Source organism: Naegleria lovaniensis (genome assembly GCF_003324165.1).
Source record: "Naegleria lovaniensis strain ATCC 30569 chromosome Unknown tig009, whole genome shotgun sequence".
Classification (NCBI taxonomy): Eukaryota; Heterolobosea; class Eutetramitea; order Acrasida; family Naegleriidae; genus Naegleria; species Naegleria lovaniensis.
Genome location: NW_025407831.1, coordinates 659,688 through 677,780, shown reverse-complemented (window position 1 = coordinate 677,780; position 18,093 = coordinate 659,688). Strand labels below are relative to the sequence as shown.

Below are 18,093 nucleotides of genomic sequence, written 5' to 3'. Positions count from 1 at the left end.
CTCCAAACGAATGAAATTTATTGGTTCAGTATTCATTCATTGGCGTGTGAAAAACCACTTTATTTTATTCAAACTAACAATTTTTAAATGTATTATTTTCAAATGTTGAAAATGTCATTAAATGTTTTCTCTGTACAGAAAATTCCCTTTAAGAAAGTAAACTAAATTTCTTGGAACTTGCTGCATTGGAGGAGTTTCCAACAAATTTCACAACAAGTGCTGGAATGATGAGAGAGAGTGGAATGGCCAAACTTCTGAAAAGATATCCATTAAAGAAACCATTATTGATGGTCATGTCTTTGATATTTTCTGAACATTCTTCGAAAAAAGTTGTGGTGAAACAATCTTTCAATCCTGTATATTTTCTTAAGAATCCTGGTTGGCCATTCACTTGCATCTTACGAGAAACAGTATCCAAAGGGTACAACAACAAGTAAATAATACTCTTCAACCAATAACTCTTGATGATAAATGTCAACTTTTGTTTAAAGTAGTCGGTGGGAGAGCTTAGAGTTTCTGACAATTCCGAATAAAAGGCCTTTGTTCCTCCACTGGTCAATACTTTGCGCCAATGATTTTTCAGTAAGCCACCCTTTTGTTGAATTCTATTCTCCACATAGGCATTGAGTAAATGTGTTGGTGTAGAAACACATAAAGTTCTAAATAAAAATCCCTTATAGTATGCTTGTGACAGAATTGAAAAGAAATTAGAGGGTGATGACGATTTCATCTCCAGTTCCTCTCGTGCTTGTTGATACATTTGAAGCACACAATCAAAAAGTCCTCGGAATTGAAATGTTTGTCCTCCAACAAATTTACCCTCTTCCGATCGATCAGCCATATAAACCACTTCAATTAAATCCAAAGGATATAACAAGATATCACTTGCAATAGCAGACAAGGCAATTTTCAAATTTTCATTCTCCACTCGAGATAACACAAATTTCTGCAACACATATTGAACCACGATCGTTGGAACACTTTTCATCATATTATACACCAAAGTCTTCCATAAACTAAAAAATCCATCATCAACCGCTATCAACGTCGGAGCACTAAATTTCTCATGAAAATGATTCAATTTTTCGTCTTCGGGTATGCGAGAGCAAGCCTGTGTTTGCAACACAATTTGAGCTCTATAGAGTGGATGGATCACTAATTGAGTACATGATCTTGCAAGCCATGAAGGTAATAGAGAATTTCGTGCAAACTGCAACAGTTGTTGAGAAAAATCGGATTGATTTTTGAGAAGGGGTGGAGAGGGTAATAAAGACATTTTTTTTGATCTTTTTATTTTGATTGGATTTATCAAGATTTATTCGTTGAACCTTAAAGCATTGAAATATTGAGAAGGCCTGAAAAGATCAGTGAATTGGAATTGGGTAACCTTCTAAAAATCATTGTAAACGGATTGGTAAACAGAAAAAAAAAATGTTATCGAGCTCATCATCGGATCAGAACGGAACACATGACATGATTTTGGATCAAATCCGAAATGGGTTTCAAATGAAACAAGATGAACAAGTTCTTGATTTAATCGTGGAATTTATAAACACTCCCAAATGTTCTTTGGATCATTTGGAATCATTGATTCACTTTTTGGAAATGATCATGAAGAGAGGTTTAAAGAGTGCGGTTTTAAAACAATTTAATTATTGTCGGGATGTAAAATTATTACGGAAAACAAATCATCAACAGCCTTTTCGACCATACGATAAACGTAGTAATATTTGCACAATTTTAATCCAATTTTATTTATTACTTTTCACTTCTACGGAACCACCTTCGGAAGCTCTAATACATGAATTTACAACTTTTATTATGGAGAGTCAGTGTAAAAAGCCATGTCCTCTCAAAGATCACGTTTTTGTCAACTACATGTTAGGATTAATACATTTCAAACAAATTGACAATGTAGTAATAGGCAACGATGACCAGTATTTCGTTGTGACAGATAGGGACTCAGAAATTTGTCAGCATCATCGTCTAGCATTAGCGTATTTTAACAAAGCCATATCCATTCAACACAATCACGCCCCTTCTCTCTTTTATTTGAGCCTGTTCCATCGAAGCGGAACACCTTTCGTGAATTATGTAAAATGGGAACAATTTTTGCAATTATCAGCTGATTTAGGATTTGCTGAAGCTCAATATGGGGTAGCTAAAGTTTATGAAAAGAATAATGCTCTGCAAAGAAGCTTTACTTTCAACCATATGAAAATGGTTGTTCATTACTACTCATTGGCAGCAGCACAATGCCATGCTCCTTCATTGTATGAATTGGGTAAAATTTATCATGATGGCAAAATTCTTGGTGGCGATAGGATGAGGGTTGAGAAAGATCTCTTAAAGGCATTTCATTATTATGCACAAGCTGCTGAGATGGGTTATGTGAAAGCTCTTGTTGAGATGGCATGTGCATTTCGAGATGGAAACCATGAGGCCAATATTTCACAAAATGTTTCTAAAGCCTTGTGGTACTTTGGGCGAGCAGCTCAGCTTGGGAATGAGGAATCGAGAAGGCAATACGAATTATTGAAGCGTGCTAAATTCATGGACGGTTTTCAAACAATTTTATTTCAATATTGTGTCGGAGAAAAAGATAATTTCTTTGATTTTCGTGATGTGACAATTGTAGTGCATGATATGATACAGGAGAACTCCTCTCCATTGTATTCATTTCAGTTATTGACCGATGAGTTGTCCAAACTTGCATAGAACTTCTAAGTATTATCTCGACACCATTTTATACACCTAATTTTTAATGAAACGTCGATTAGGTTATTAAGGTTGTTGTTAATTTTTAACAATTATTTTCGGAAACAGAAACAAAATCCAGTCCTGTGGCTTGTGGAGTTGTTTTTAGATGTGGCTCTATCAACCAATGAAACTAATAGATTAACCAATGCCACTTCGTATATTTTCACCATACATGTTTTCAATATTTTTGATCATTTAGAAATGACGCGCTTTGTGAATTCAGGAAGTGGACAAAATCTTTGGAGAGAGATGTTATTCAAAGAGAATTCACAACCTAGTCTTTTAGAGCTCTGTGCTCTTTTTAATTTGTTGCTCAATGTCTTGCAGACTTTTCACGATACTGTGAAATGAAGGTCGTTGCAATGCATCAGCGTTCCAACACTCTCTGGTTAAATCAAAATATTTCAGAATGGCCGAAAGTAACATGCTATTACGTCTAAATCCAATCAGAGGATACAAAATGAGCCACTGTGACAACTCATCCTCATTGGTAAATGGTATTGCAGGTCTCTTTCCTTTCAAAACAGAAGTAAGAATATTAATAGATGCTGTTGCTTTGATCGATGAAAGTCCAACCTTCTCCGTCTCCGTATATGGAGGTAATTCAAAGAATAATTCCCACATGATAATTCCAAAGCTATAGACATCAACTTTGGTTGCTTTCAGAGCCTTTTCACTTTTTCGATCCATTCCATTTAAGGATGCAAAGGTTTCTTCTTCGCTGATCATTTCAGGTGACATGTACAATAGAGTACCGACATTTCTTGTCATTGTGTAAGACGAAGAGGTTCCTATCGTTCTTGATAAACCAAAGTCACAGACTTTACATCGATTCGCTCGATCAAGAAGAACGTTCCCTGGTTTCTGTTGTTAGAATTTTGATATAACAATTAAGTAAGAAGAACAACAAAGTATAATGAATCGACTTACCAAATCTCGATGAACAATGGCAGGAGTCAATGAATGTAAATAATCCATTCCACTTGCAATATCCTGTAAGATCGACAACTTGTCAAGAATGGATAAGGATTGTTTTCCCACTCTACAATTGTAAATAATTCTCTCTAAAGAACCATTCTCTAAATACTCAGTGACCATAAATTTGTTTTCTTTTGAAACTGAAACTCCAAAGAGTTGAAGGATACATGGATGACGTAATGAAGCAAGAAGAGAAACTTCCTTTTCAAACTCATCATGGTCGTCATCGATTCGAGCTTTCAATGATTTAATGGCCACATGTCGATCCTTCCATTTCCCTAAATAAACAGTTCCAATACCACCCTCTCCTATTTTCTTAATGATATTAAGATCTGTAATTGGAATTAGGAATGACATGGGTTTCTTTTCCATTTCGATCGAGAACGATGCATCAGCCGTGGAGTTCAATAATGGAGATCGAAGTTCATCTTTGTGAGACTTCTTACTGGAACTACTATTTCGACCATTATTACTACCATTACTATTGCTTTTCGAATAAAACTTGTCATTTGCAAATGTCGTGTCATTTTCCTCACTGTCCATATTAAAGACAATGGCCTTGTCAATAATTTTCTGTTCCACACTCAATTCTGCCTTCTCCTTTTCACGGAGACGTTTCAATCGTTTTCGAATGTCAATACAAATATTCACTCCACACAACACACCAATACAAGTTCCAACCACAAAAACAATAAATACAATGGGAAGCACAACGAGCAAGACGATGGTAATGGGAAGTTCCTGATTGTATTGGCAAGAGTAGAGAGAGGAAGTTCCATCCACATCCACCAATGCCAATCGATATCCTTGTTTGCATGGATGGATTTTGAATGGAACAAATTCGGCCTTATGAGAGGTTTCCGTTCTTAAAGTGGAATTAAAAATTCCATGCTCAACTTGTTCAGAGTTGTTGGTGATTCGATAATATGCTGAAACGTATAAATGATCACTGTACTGCTTGGTTATGATGTGTAAAGGAGGATACACTGATTCGATAAATATAGTTTCCAAATTGAGAGGAACCGATGTGTTCAACGAATGTGCAGTTCCATTCAATCGAACAGAATCTCCAGGTGTTAATTCTAACATGCTGACATCATCTCCAAGATCCAAGTACAGACGAGTAATGTCTGAAATGTAATCATTTCCAAACAATAGTGCCTGATTATTTTCAAATTTCACATTTCGAAGATTCGTTTGTGTAAAACGGCTATTGTAATGAAAAATTGCACCACCCTTCTTGTATGCAACATTTTCCTTAAATTCACAATTTTCAATGATTTTCGTCGCTCGAGTGACATAAAACAATGCACCACCCACCATTGCCGTGTTCTTGATAAATCGACAATTTCGTATGAACGTACTTGTTGTCGTTGGACCAACACTTGAATAAATATTGACAGCACCACCAGCACCTTTTTGTTTTAAACCATTGGAAATGATGACTTGACCTGAATATGTTGCATGATTTTGATCAAAGGTACAATTCAAAAGTCGTAAATAAAACGCAATTTCAACATAAATGGCTCCTCCTCCCAATGCAGCGACATTCTTTCTGAAAACACTATTCATGACATGGACATCCACTGCTGAATTGGCAATATTGAATGCACATCCAAACGAGTCACATGTTTGATTCTCAAATAAACAGTTCGTAATGACAGTGTTAAAGGCGAAATCATTTTTTCGAGTATTGTAATTATCTAACATGACAGCACTGCCATTAAATCCATCCATAAATGTCGTTGCATTCAAAGTCATTCGATCCACGTCTGAAACATAGAGAGAGGATGCTTGTCCAACTCCTCTATTTTTTCTAAAATAACACGACTCGATATAGACTTGAACACTACTTAAAATGGTAACCACTCCATAAAACAATTTGAGACTGAATGTTTCTGGAATGGTGTTGCCAGTGATTGTGTTCAATAACAAGTCAATTCTAAGATAGGCTCGAACAAATAGAAAAGGTCCTGAATCTTGAAAAGTACAACCTTGCACCTTGTAGATTTCTCCATGTGTCGAAGTGACTATACCATTCTTATTCGTGCTGTTTTTAAAATTAGAATAGCTCATGTACATTTCCTTAATATTTGTTGTTGTAAATTCTAAATTGAAATTATTAAATTGAGAATATTGGAGAAATAATTGTTCACTATTGTCGACTGTTAATTGCAATCGACTGTCTTGTAAGAGTATATTCGAAAGAAGGGTCAATCTCATGTTTTGGAAATAGAGAATATTGAAAATTGAAAATTGTGTATCGATTATAACGAGTTTCACAGGACTTCGAATATAGAATTCAGTATTCTGGACGATTGATTTCTCTATACTAAACCATTCCATCTTGGAATCGGTTGTGACATAACCATTGTTGATCACAGATGAGCAAAATGCAAGTCCAGATATATCACTTGACATGAATGGAATATTCTCAATATTTAAATGAAAGAACATCATCCATGCCAAGTCTGATCTGGACATTATCATTGAAAAAGGCTCAGTTTGACTCCAATCAATTTTGGATTCATTAAAATTCAATTTGAATGTTCTGTTCTCTGATGAATAACTCGAAAATGTAAAATAATATTGCAATCCAGAATATACGGGTGTTAACAGTACATGATTAATATCCTGTGCTTCAATATCGTTTGTAATTTGAACAGAGACTATAACTGCTCGTTGCCGATCCATGGAAATGAATGGCAATAATTCTGAACTGTTCATTACTGTTGCCAATTCATGAAGTACTTGTTGAATATGTTGACATGGATTTGAAAGTGAGCAGAATGGATGGTTTCCATCATCATTCGTTGCAGAGTCATCATTCTTCTTTCCCATGAAGAGGTTAATGGATGCACGTGGTTGGCTGTTCTCAACTTGTTGAAAAGTTTGAAAGCAATGCAATTTCTGTGGATCCTCTTTTTGTAAGTTGAGTGGTTGTCTTGTGTATGGCATGTGTTGGAAATCCATTGGATGTGCATGGTCCATCATGTGTCCATTTGAGGAAGAACATGCATCCATGTTAACTCGTGACGAGGTATTTCTGGTCGTCCAAAATAAAGCATCGTTTGGGATGGATAGATTCTTATCTGAAGGGAAGAAGAAAGTAACAGCATGGCCATGTGTTGACAGTTGTGCACAGGTCGAGTGTGTGAATAACAAAAGTAGGCTCCATAGGGTCAGAACCAAGCTCACAACTGGAAGAGAAGTGTTCAACAACATCCAATGAACAATCACAATTTTTTCACAAAGATAACTTGTGCCGGACATTGACAGCTTAAAGAATTTGAATCGGTAAAAAACCTTCTAACCTCAACTCGAAGATTTTCTCACACCTCATGCATAAACTGCTGGAGACGAGTGACTGAATGAATGGGTATCTAATAATCAGGACGCTCTTTTGCTAATGACGTGCCGACCAACACTGACTGTTTGTTTTGAGAGTTTAATACTTTAAGAGAGTGAAAGTGAGCAAATCAAAGTAACCGTTGGAAAGAAGACGAGCTTTTCATGGACCACCTCTTGTTGACACCAATATGAGATTTCATGTCCAATTAATATCTATAGCAGCCAGTCCGTTTGTCCATTATGGAAGCGAGTCATCACTTTAACCACATGATCAAATAAAAGCAATCATATATAACTTCACCAGTTGTTGCACTTGTAATTTATCACAACCAAATGTGAGCTTAACTGTCAACCTGTTTCAAAATTTCTGATGCTGAATGCAAATGAATCAGATGTTATTGGACAATGTATGATTGTAGAATTTTGGAATAAGCTCTTCATTAAGCTCTTTTTTGCCTTAAAGACGTACACATCATGGTTTCCTTCTTCAGCTGTTCTCGTTATTTCAGGCGAAGCATGGTTATTCTGAACAATTCTTTTAGGTTTTTTTAGAAAAGGACATGTTCCTGAACTTGTTCCGGTGAAATGTTCATGTAATTCAGAAATGCTATCAAGTGGTTTGATAAATGTCAAAAAAGATTAATCAATACATTTTGAAAAACATCATATGTTTGGACATGTCCTTTAAAGCAAATATCTCCCATTCAGAAGGAAAAATTGGTAGATGAAACTTCTAATCACTAATTGTATGACCAACTCACAAAGGTAAATCGGCTTGTTTTTCGGTCGAGCTTTGAGTGGGCTGAAGAAACTCAGCTGCGAATCATTTTGAACAAATTGAGAACTCTTGTGATAAAAAATTACAAAATATTTTAAAAAAAATATCGACTTGTTCTTTCATTAATGAAAATGATCAGTGCCGGAAAAGATGATTTCTCTCCGACAAGTTTAAACGAACACAACAATGGACCATTTATTGATGATATTATTTTTGAAATTCTTCATTTCCTTGATTCATTGTTTATTATTCACATTTGTATGAAAATTTCAAAACAATGGAGACGTGTATCTTTTCAAATTCCTCTCTCATTATCATTCCCACAAAATCACTTCAAACAAGATGTTAAATCCATCAAACTTTTAACAGATTGTGAATGTTTGAAAAATTTGACTTATTTGGATCTGTATTACAACGGAATTGGTAGAGAAGGTGTTAAATTTGTTGCTATGAGTGAATTCTTGAAGAATTTGACTTCTTTAAATCTGGGTTTGAATCAAATTGGCAGTGAAGGTGTTAAATATATTGCTGAAAGTGAATGTTTGAAGAATTTGACTTGTTTGGACCTGTATTACAATGAAATTGGTAATGAAGGTGCAAAATATATTGCCACAAGTGAGTGCTTGAAGAATTTGACTTCTTTGAATCTAGATGGGAATCAAATTGGTGTTGAAGGTGTTAAATATATTGCTACAACTGAATGGTTGAAGAATTTGACTTATTTGAATCTGGGATGGAATGAAATTGACAACGAAGGTGTCAAATATATTGCTTCAAGTGAATCATTGAAGAATTTGATTTCTTTGAATCTGTATCACAACATATTTGACGATGAAGGTATCAAATATATTGCCATGAGTGCGTCCTTGAAAAAGGTGACTTCTTTGAATCTGAGTAGGAATGGAATTGGTAGAGAAGGTGCTAAGTATATTGCTACAAGTGAATGCTTGAAGAATTTGTTTTCTTTGGATCTGGGTTACAATCAAATTGGCAATGAAGGCGTTAAATATATTGCCGCAAGCGAATGGTTGAAGAATTTGACATCTTTACATCTGGCTAGCAATGAAATTGATAGTGAAGGTGTTAGATATATCGCCACAAGCGAGTCCTTGAAGAATTTGTCTTCGTTGAATCTGAGTTACAATAGAATTGGCAATGAAGGTTTCAATTATATTGTCACAAGTGACTGGTTGAAAAATTTGACTTCTTTGAATCTGGTATGGAATGGAATTGGTAGTGAAGGCGTTAAACATATTGGTGCCAGTGAATCCTTGAAGAATATGATTTCTTTGGATCTGAATGACAATCAAATCGGTAGTGAAGGTGTCAAATATATTGCTGAAAGTGAATCATTGAAGAATTTGACATCTTTGAATCTGAATAGCAATCAAATCGGTAGTGAAGGTATCAAATATATTGCCACAAGTGAATGGTTAAATTTGACCTCTTGGAATCTGAATGGCAATGAAATTGGCAATGAAGGTGTTAAATATATTGCCACAAGTGAGCGCTTGAAGAATTTGACCTCTTTGAATCTAGGCGGAAATCAAATTGGCAGCGAAGGTGTTGAATATATTGCTGAAAGTGAATCCTTGGAAAATTTGACTTCTTTGAATCTGGGACGGAATGGAATTAGTAATGAAGGTGTTAAATATATTGCTATGAGTGCATGTTTGAAAAATTTGACTTCCTTGAATCTGGTTAGCAATGAAATTGGCAGTGAAGGTGCTAAATATATTGCCAATAGTGAGTGGTTGAAGAATTTGACTTCTTTGGATCTGAGTAATAATGACATTGACAATGAAGGTGTAAAATATATTGCCACAAGTGAATGCTTGAAGAATTTGACCTCTTTGGATCTTTATTACAATAGAATTCTCAGAGAAGATGTCAAATATTTTGCTACGAGTGAATGGTGGAAGAAAATGGCAATTGGAGTTGAAGAAGAATGAGTGACTGATTGATAATTAATACTTCACTCGGCTAATGTAAAGGAATTTCGAATACCGCTCACCATGGCATTCGATTTCTCTCTAAAATTTCATTTAACTAAACAACAACGCTACAAACAACACTACATCCACCTGAGCAGTTTGACTGCCTAGAATACTTCGAATTCGAATTACGACTAAATCCTTACTACAAAAGATCAGGCCAAAATATTGCATACTACAGTCAGTGACACCGGATCCAGCTGCGGAGTGGTGGATCCGAAACAAGGATTTTGTAAAAACTTTATATCCATCCACAACTAGCCACCATGTAACTGATCTTCCTACACCAATTTCTGGTGGTTTGGTTGTTTGTCAATTTCAAACAAAGATCAACGACTTGTTTCCATCAGAGGGTTGTTGGTCGAATCACAAAGAAGTATTCTTGAAGTATTCTTCTTGGCTGAATGTTCAAGAAATGACAACAGTCGCGTGTTAAATTGTTTGGCTTCAATGATTATGGATATGGCTCTTGGGACCAATTCAACGCTGATGAAACAAAGTTCGACCAATGCTTTCTGGATGGTTGGCTGTCTTCATGTAATTCAATATTTCCAAACTCCCAAGTTGAGTGGGACAAGAAATCTCATATTGGCATCAACAAGAGGTTGTTTAAATTTATTTACAAATAGACAGAGTTGGATGGAATTGTAAAATTTAAACCTGGCTTCATTATTTCGAGAGGTTTGATTAAATGTTCCAAACAGGATCAAATCCTTACTTTACATGCCTGACCTTAATAATGAAATGAATGGTCCAATATGGTTGCATGTTGTCGTGATAACCATTTTATTAAGATTTATCATGTGTGAGAGCAACTTTGTCCTTATCCATATCAACCACACTCATCCATCGATTACCGGGTAGCGCCACCGTTTCCTAATGATAGTTATCACCTTTACAGTCATAATAAATTCTACTAGATTCTGCTCCAGTGTTTCCTGTGTGGAAATGTTGTGGCATTTCTTGTTCGGAAGATTTCGTTTCTAATGAAACACCTAACGACAGATATGTCCGTGCAGTACATGAGCGAATTGAACATTTGCCGTCATGTAAGAATACACTCGTCCTTACTAGTACAGAAAGACAATTATCTTCCACTATGAAAGCCATGAATCCTTTTGCCATTGTATTTGAACCCTATCGAGCTAAGGCCTCGTCCAAAGTGTTCACTCTTGAATCTTTCATTGCAGCTTGTAAGATTGGTGAAAAAGTTTTGAAGGAAATTTCATCCGAAGATCTCATGATCAGTATTATGGTGAAGGAATACAAAAACAAGGCTCTACATGATTACGAGACGTTGATGTTAAGGTTATCATTTCCAATGTCTGGTGCAAGTTTGAAGGAGTGTCATGAACAAAATGCTTTAAAATCGGCTATAGAAAATATCATGTCTCTTCCCATGCTAAAGATCTTAATGAATGACCATCAAATACAAGATTTGATTTCTCGTGTGAACTCTTCCATTCAGAAAGAGAAATACTCAACCGATCTTCATGGAAATTCCTACTCAGCTCAAGAATGGTTTGTAATGAAAACAATACAGCCACTCGCGAGAAAGGTACAGAAATTCGAAACGAAATGATCAAACATTTACAGAGAAGTGTGGACATTTTAAACAATCAAAGACAAGAACATTCTTACAAGGACAATTGTTATCAAATATTACAACGAATTTGGTTGGAACAAGAGAAATCGGTGTATAGTCTTTTTTCGAAACAAATTGTTGGCAGTTCTCAAATTATTTCAGAAGAGTTAAATGTTCTTTGCGAGACACTTGTGAATTTGATTCAAATTTCTGCAGCGATGAAGGGAGACGGAAAAGATGAGTTGATACGTAATCTTCGCCTCTCTTATGAAAAACATTCAATTTGTTTTCAGTAAATGTGCCACGAGTTAATATCACACCTCAATCAAGGAGGTATTTAGTGTTGAGTTTGAACAATGGTTCATTAGCGGTTGAAGCAAGCATGATGGCCCTACGTCAAAAGAACACTGATCTTTGAGTTTGTATGTGATATTTCTTTTTCTCCGGTTAAATAGATCATCAGGGAGGGGGATTGAGAGTGTATGCAATCAGACTTTTGCCTTCCATTTTGGGCCTAACGATATTTGTACATCTTAACACACGAACTGTGCATAATGAATCATATACTGCGCGTACATAAGGGTACGTGTACCTTATTGGAAGGTAATGTAGATCGTTATATGAGTTTCTATTATTTTTCTTTTTTGATCAAACTCATCCAAGTAGATTTACACCTGAGTTTTTCGCATCACAACTCTCGTCAACAGCAAGAAATCAGTGTCTCGAAATCAAAATGCAGCAAGATACTAATGTGACCCGCCAAACTTTCCTCAATGCAAGTATAATGCACAATAATTGTGTATAATTAAAGTCTCGACATCCATGTCCTCAATTACCGAGAACTCTTTGGCTAAGATCGACGAATAAAGTTAGGCCCAATATGGAATTTAGCTTGCTGATTGAGTCGATGGTAGCTACGCTCTCGATCCCCGTAGACATAGATCATTGTTTTGTTTAAAATTGAAGATTACTATTGTCTTTCATTCTAAATTATGTCATAAATGTAGCTTTTCCTAAATAGTTCAAAGTACAAATTAAGAGTATTTCTATGGCCAATGATTGTTACACATTTATAATCATTCCATTGTTGAGCAAGGGAAAGCTTGAGACTGTGTGATGATTGTGTGGGCTGATTGTGTAATTGATTGTATGGCTGATTGTGTGACGTTAATATCTGACCTTCAAGCAATTTTTAAATACAATTAATTTTATCGACAAAAGTTGTTTTCTGTGATCGAAGTCTCATCAATAAAGTGCAGATGATGGGGTTAATCGATTTTCAATTTTTGTCGGTTACGAAACAACAAAACTATAATGACCTCAAATTCATCGTTGAGCATACAACGCCATTGGAACATCGCGCGTAGATGAACTGCCGGCTATTATGCTCCGATAGACAGAGAAGCCATTTAATGAATATTTTTTTTTAATTTCTTCGACACTTAATACTCCCTTTAACGCTCAATCATACAGACGCAAGGGAAACAAAGAATCAGTAAAGGAAAGCTAGGTCTCTATTCCAAACAGTAGGAATAATGGAACATCTTGATTGTGGAGCTCCAAAGCACTTTAAATTCAACGGTGCAATTGCAAACGTTACTCTTCTATTGGCTGCATCTAAGTTGAGTTTGAACACTGTAGTTTTTTCTAATAAATTTCGATCCTCGTCATTTAAATGCTCTTTGAACGTTCGTTTTTTAAAATACCTTTACCCATTCTATATGGCTCGGAATCATTTCACGCACAACTTGTACTAAATTACAATAAACAATATTATGTTTTTCAATGTGACATATGGCATAGTCTATAATAGTTTTAATACCATTCACTGATAAAGCGTCAGAAAGCGTTGAAATTGGGGTGTTGTGTTACAGGGTACTTTGTACAAATTTGAATTCCAGCAACTGTTTTGCCCTTTTTTTCTTTAAGGATTTTTTTTCTCTAATTTTTTTTTTCTTGTCTCACTCTTTGCCAGAGGGTTCTATTGTTTCTTTTTCACTTTCTGATGTTTCATTAGATTCATCCTCTTCAATATCAACCCTTCATGCTCCTTGGATTACCTGGATATATAATCACAAACTGAACTACTTTGCCGGCAATGTATTAATTTGTCATAAGTTGTAACAATCTTTCTCATCGTCCGAATCTTCCTTCAACTCTTGATAGATGGTTTTGAGGAAAATAATCTATTATTAAAGATAGTTAAAGAGAGAAATCATCGATCCCAGTATTAAACAATAATTCAAAAATTTGCAAACGCAGACAGTGCCAAGTTTGATCTTACTACACGAACCCCAAGTATTAATATTAAAAAAATTGAAAAAATATTAATATTCCCACTGTTGATTGAAGGCTCTTCCGACAAGCAAAAGGATTGCCTGGATATGTCCAGTGGTTGATGATATCGTGTTTCCTTCTTGTGAAATATGCCTCTGAGTTAAGTAGGATTCCTTATACAAATAATACGGAAATTGTTGGAGTATAAATTTTCATTGCTATCATGGAAAATTAGTTCTTTCTAGTCGTTTAGGAGTTTTGTTATTTGTTGCTTGGCAAATAATCGTTCTTCGGATAACAGTTTGCAACGAGTGGAGTAGTGTTCAATGGTTCCTGTGCAATTACATTTTGGACATGTATGGGTTGGTTTAATTGTTCTCATATGTGATGATCCATCATACATGTTTCTCAAATTGCATATTTTTGTTGTGGGGATATCGTTTTGGATTTCAGAAGTTGAATGATGATTGGAAGATGTAAGAAGGGTTGAATTGTTCTTTCTCTTCAAAACTATTGAATCATTCCATTTCTGAATTTGATTGTTTGTGATGAATGTAGCGATACCCAGTGTTTTTGGTATTTGAGAATGTTTAATAAGTTGTCTGTGGGGTGTTATTAGTTTGCCTTGAGAGCATCCTTCTTTGGCTAATTTGTCTACGTTGATATTTCCTTTGTCGGTGTGACCTTTGACTTTGATTAAGGTTAATCTGGAGGTTTTTTGAGTTTTTGAGGTGTTCATAATCAATTTTTAGTGGTAAGTATTGCACGATTCGGCAGCATTCTGAGAGAGTAGATGTTGCTGTATATTGGGTCTAACTTGAATTTGTGTCTTGTTGTGGCGTTTTTTGATTGGATGGCTATACTAAAACCTGTTCCTCGGTTATTCTTTGATCCTTCTGTATTTTAAGGAGTTTTCATGGTTGAGAAATATAGTTACAATTATCTACCTTAAATCCATTCAGGCAATTTACGCAGTTGTATATAAGTGGAGTGAGTGGGCAACCTTGAGGGATTCCTCTTGTTTTAGTGAATTTTTCAGTTAGAGTGTGGTTTATTCGGAGTCTATATCCAATATTCATGATAATGATGGTCTTTGTATTCAGTAATGATATCTTTTTTGCCTATTAATTTAATCCATCCCTGTTTCCAGCATTTAGGAATATCTTGGAGTTAGATCATATTATTGTCATATTGATGAAGCCCAAAGAGTGAAATTGGAACAAATTAGAATATGTTCAAAGAAAGGCCATGTTATTCTGGTGATGTAATGAATATGATACACGTTCCTCACAAGCAAGGCAACACAATTTTATGCACTAAGAAGCATCGGCATTTCATTACCTCACACTAAAACCCTAAAAAGTCGAAGAATTGTTCATATCAATAATTTTCATATGAAGGTTGCGGGATGATGTCAAGATTGGACCAAGTCTTTGACTGCTGAAAATTGAAGACTATTTTCATGATTACATTTAATTGGGGACAATAATGATCTCTTAGCGCATGTAGTTTGTAATTAGACAAATTCGTCAAGGAAGATAACCAACATTCCATCTTGGTAAAAGATACTGATGTGAAGAGTTCAACTAAGTCACTCGTTTTGAATAAAGTTTGGCCAGAACTTGAGTGTTTCAAGCAACAAAATACTGGATATAAAAAAATTTTGAGATTATTTGGTGGCTGTTGCTTCAATTAAGCAGTATTTTAGCAATCATCCCCATCCGAGCTATTATCTGCGAAGCCCCTTCATTCTTACTCCTTGTCAACACAACGTAACGCTTTACACGTGTCTCTTATTGGAACAAGTTTACGAAATGCAATTCATTTCATTTGAATCTCATAAAAAAGATCAAGCACAATGAAGATGGTGAACAAATTCGATCACCTTAAAAGCCAAACCAACAACAAAAGTAACCATGATTTGCAACATCAAGATTTGGATCGTTTTGGAGACAATTCGGATTAAGAACCACGGTAATGGTGATCTGTATCTAAAAAGATCCCGTAAGATAAGTCCTACACTGTACACCTTTAACGAACTTGAACACTAATCAGTTGTTTAAAGAGTTATATGACTGTCATTTGGCTAGCAATAAATCCTGCAAGAGTCACATGTTTTTTGCATACTTGGTCATTTGACTTTATTAAGCCTAGTCCTAATCATTAAGGGTTTAAAATACAAAAAACCGCTCTGCTGAAAATACAAGAAGAAACCAAAGAAAGGCAAGGAAGTAAGAAAAAAGATGATGAAGTGATGAATATCTCGATTATTATTATAGACATCAATCGAGGTAAAGTCTTACTCATCTAAAATAAATAAAATATTAAGGTTAAAAAGCTATTTTCAGTCGGAGCCGTTAAAAAAATACAGTGCCGCTGTGAGATTAGACATGTTGGTCCAAGCCCTCATTTCAACCAAACTGATGAAGAAGAGATGGAGCGCGATTAGATTACGTTGTCATAAATAAACCAAGTATCAATGGTCGTGACAATAATAATGTCAAATTAAAAAGCGTGTGTTCAATTACTTGTCGAAAAGATTCGAACAAGGCTACCCCGCACTGTCCACCACAAGAACATTAAGGATCAGCGAAAAAGGAACTAGAAAAGCTTAAGAAAGCATGATAGGGGTGGGAAGTCAGTAAGCAAAGCAAAGGGAGACGAGGTACTAGTATGGAGCATAATACTTTTTTCAAATACATATTTGTAGTTTGCGCGGGGCGGAAGAAATCGCCCATCGAAATAGCCCGGATGGGGATGATTGCTAAAATACTGCTTAATTGCAGCAACTCCAGCAAAAACAGCCACCGAACAATCCCGAAATTTTTTTATTCCAGTAACTGATAGATTTATTGTTGCTTGAAACAGTTGTACGGCCAAACTTTATTCACAACAAGTGGCTGACTTGGCAACGTCGACCACAACGTTGTTGCGTTCAACATGGAATGTTGGGAACACTAGTTGGTGACTTTGGTTGTTCATTCTTTACATTCAGTATCTTTTACCAATATGGAATATAGATGATCATCTACGTTTCGTTGTTATCTTCTATATTGCAAACTTCATACACTGAGACATCACCGTTGTTCTCCAATTTAATGTACAATTGAAACATTTCTGCCTTCACTACGTTCAAGTTGTTAAGGTAACTTCTGTACATCCAAGCTGTAAATCTTTGACTATTTAAAGAAAGCTCTTTTATAGGGTGGTTCTTAAAAAAATTTGCATGAATTACTCAAATGTTTGAACTTAAACAACAAAGAATTAAATAGAGTTAAAAGTCATTTAAAACAACACATCCTAAAAATCCAGAATCTCAAACAAATAAAAGTGCCAATATTGTTCACTTATAAACCAAATCAAAAACAAATACTTAACTATGGTCACAGCAAAACCAATGTTCTCTCCTAGGAGACTCAATTCAGGCTCTCCTATGCTTGAAAAAACGAAAATTCAAACCAAAATTAAAAAGAAAAAGAGAACAGAGATCAAACACAAGATTGCTTTTCGAGAAACTGACTATATACCTCACCCAGGCGATCTGGAATACGTTGACGAAAAGTTTGAACTTCCGTCAAAAGTGGATGGCATGTTTTTAATGGAAAATCGACGTTTCATTGCTCTCGACATCGGTTCAAGTCGAACAAAGATCAACTTGATCGAAAATGATAATAAGGACCGCATGTACACTCAAGCCAATTTGGGCGGTCGTGAGATAATCGTTCCATCAAGACTTTGGTATTCCAGAACGTATGAGCCTTCGACAAATGAGTATATAGAAGAGTATAGAGTTGGAGATCCTCCTTCAGTTAATCCTCAGGATTGGATTGAAATAGAAAATGTTAAAAGATTGTTTTTAATTAATGAATTATTTGAAATTAATATCAAAGGTATTACATTGAGAATAGCAACTCTTATGTATGAGCTAATTAAGGGAATGCTTGATTTGAAAGCAATAAGGACTGAAAATTGTGATTCCAAATCCTTAAAACGCTATAGTGGAGTAATTGTATCATGCCCAACTGGAACATCATCTTATATCAGAAAAGTGTTTTATAATTGTGTTTATTGTGATTTTCGAAAAAGTGCGAATAAAAAATCGACGATTTTTTCGCGATTTTTTTCGAGATCGAAATGAGCGACATTGATGCGTTGTCGTTTTGACTTGATGTTGATTAACATCGAAATCCTTCAAAATCGATTTCGATCAAACTCGAAATTTATTAAGTTTTTGTCTCATCATGCCAGATTTCCTTGCAATGATGAACAAACGATTTGATTAACTTGGGTGTAACTTGATCAAACACCTGCTCCATTATCTCTTCGAGAGAGTCAACCGAATGTTCATAGTTTTTCAACTGTGTTTTCAT

General features: G+C 35.4%; 6 protein-coding genes across 6 annotated transcripts; 4 read left to right on the top strand and 2 right to left on the bottom strand.

Annotated features, from left to right (window-relative positions):
* Nucleotides 1-148: 148 nt before the first annotated feature.
* On the bottom strand, nucleotides 149-1,276 carry C9374_000331 (uncharacterized protein; the record flags this gene model as incomplete). The annotated part of the gene is made up of 1 exon (XM_044692824.1): nucleotides 149-1,276. One exon carries the CDS (start codon nucleotides 1,274-1,276, stop codon nucleotides 149-151), a length of 1,128 nt encoding a protein of 375 aa, XP_044552884.1.
* Nucleotides 1,277-1,431: 155 nt separating this feature from the next.
* C9374_000330 (uncharacterized protein) lies at nucleotides 1,432-2,718 on the top strand (the record flags this gene model as incomplete). The annotated part of the gene is made up of 1 exon (XM_044692813.1): nucleotides 1,432-2,718. One exon carries the CDS (start codon nucleotides 1,432-1,434, stop codon nucleotides 2,716-2,718), a length of 1,287 nt encoding a protein of 428 aa, XP_044552883.1.
* Nucleotides 2,719-3,042: 324 nt separating this feature from the next.
* C9374_000329 (uncharacterized protein) lies at nucleotides 3,043-7,011 on the bottom strand (the record flags this gene model as incomplete). The annotated part of the gene is made up of 2 exons (XM_044692801.1): nucleotides 3,043-3,624; nucleotides 3,691-7,011. The coding sequence occupies 2 exons, from the start codon at nucleotides 7,009-7,011 to the stop codon at nucleotides 3,043-3,045; spliced, it is 3,903 nt and encodes a 1,300-aa protein (XP_044552882.1).
* A 987-nt stretch (nucleotides 7,012-7,998) lies between these two features.
* Nucleotides 7,999-9,819, top strand: C9374_000328 (uncharacterized protein; the record flags this gene model as incomplete). The annotated part of the gene is made up of 1 exon (XM_044692790.1): nucleotides 7,999-9,819. The coding sequence occupies one exon, from the start codon at nucleotides 7,999-8,001 to the stop codon at nucleotides 9,817-9,819; it is 1,821 nt and encodes a 606-aa protein (XP_044552881.1).
* Nucleotides 9,820-10,960: 1,141 nt separating this feature from the next.
* Nucleotides 10,961-11,443, top strand: C9374_000327 (uncharacterized protein; the record flags this gene model as incomplete). Its single annotated transcript, XM_044692779.1, has 1 exon — nucleotides 10,961-11,443. One exon carries the CDS (start codon nucleotides 10,961-10,963, stop codon nucleotides 11,441-11,443), a length of 483 nt encoding a protein of 160 aa, XP_044552880.1.
* A 5,659-nt stretch (nucleotides 11,444-17,102) lies between these two features.
* On the top strand, nucleotides 17,103-17,861 carry C9374_000326 (uncharacterized protein; the record flags this gene model as incomplete). The annotated part of the gene is made up of 1 exon (XM_044692768.1): nucleotides 17,103-17,861. The coding sequence occupies one exon, from the start codon at nucleotides 17,103-17,105 to the stop codon at nucleotides 17,859-17,861; it is 759 nt and encodes a 252-aa protein (XP_044552879.1).
* Between the last annotated feature and the right edge of the window lie 232 nt (nucleotides 17,862-18,093).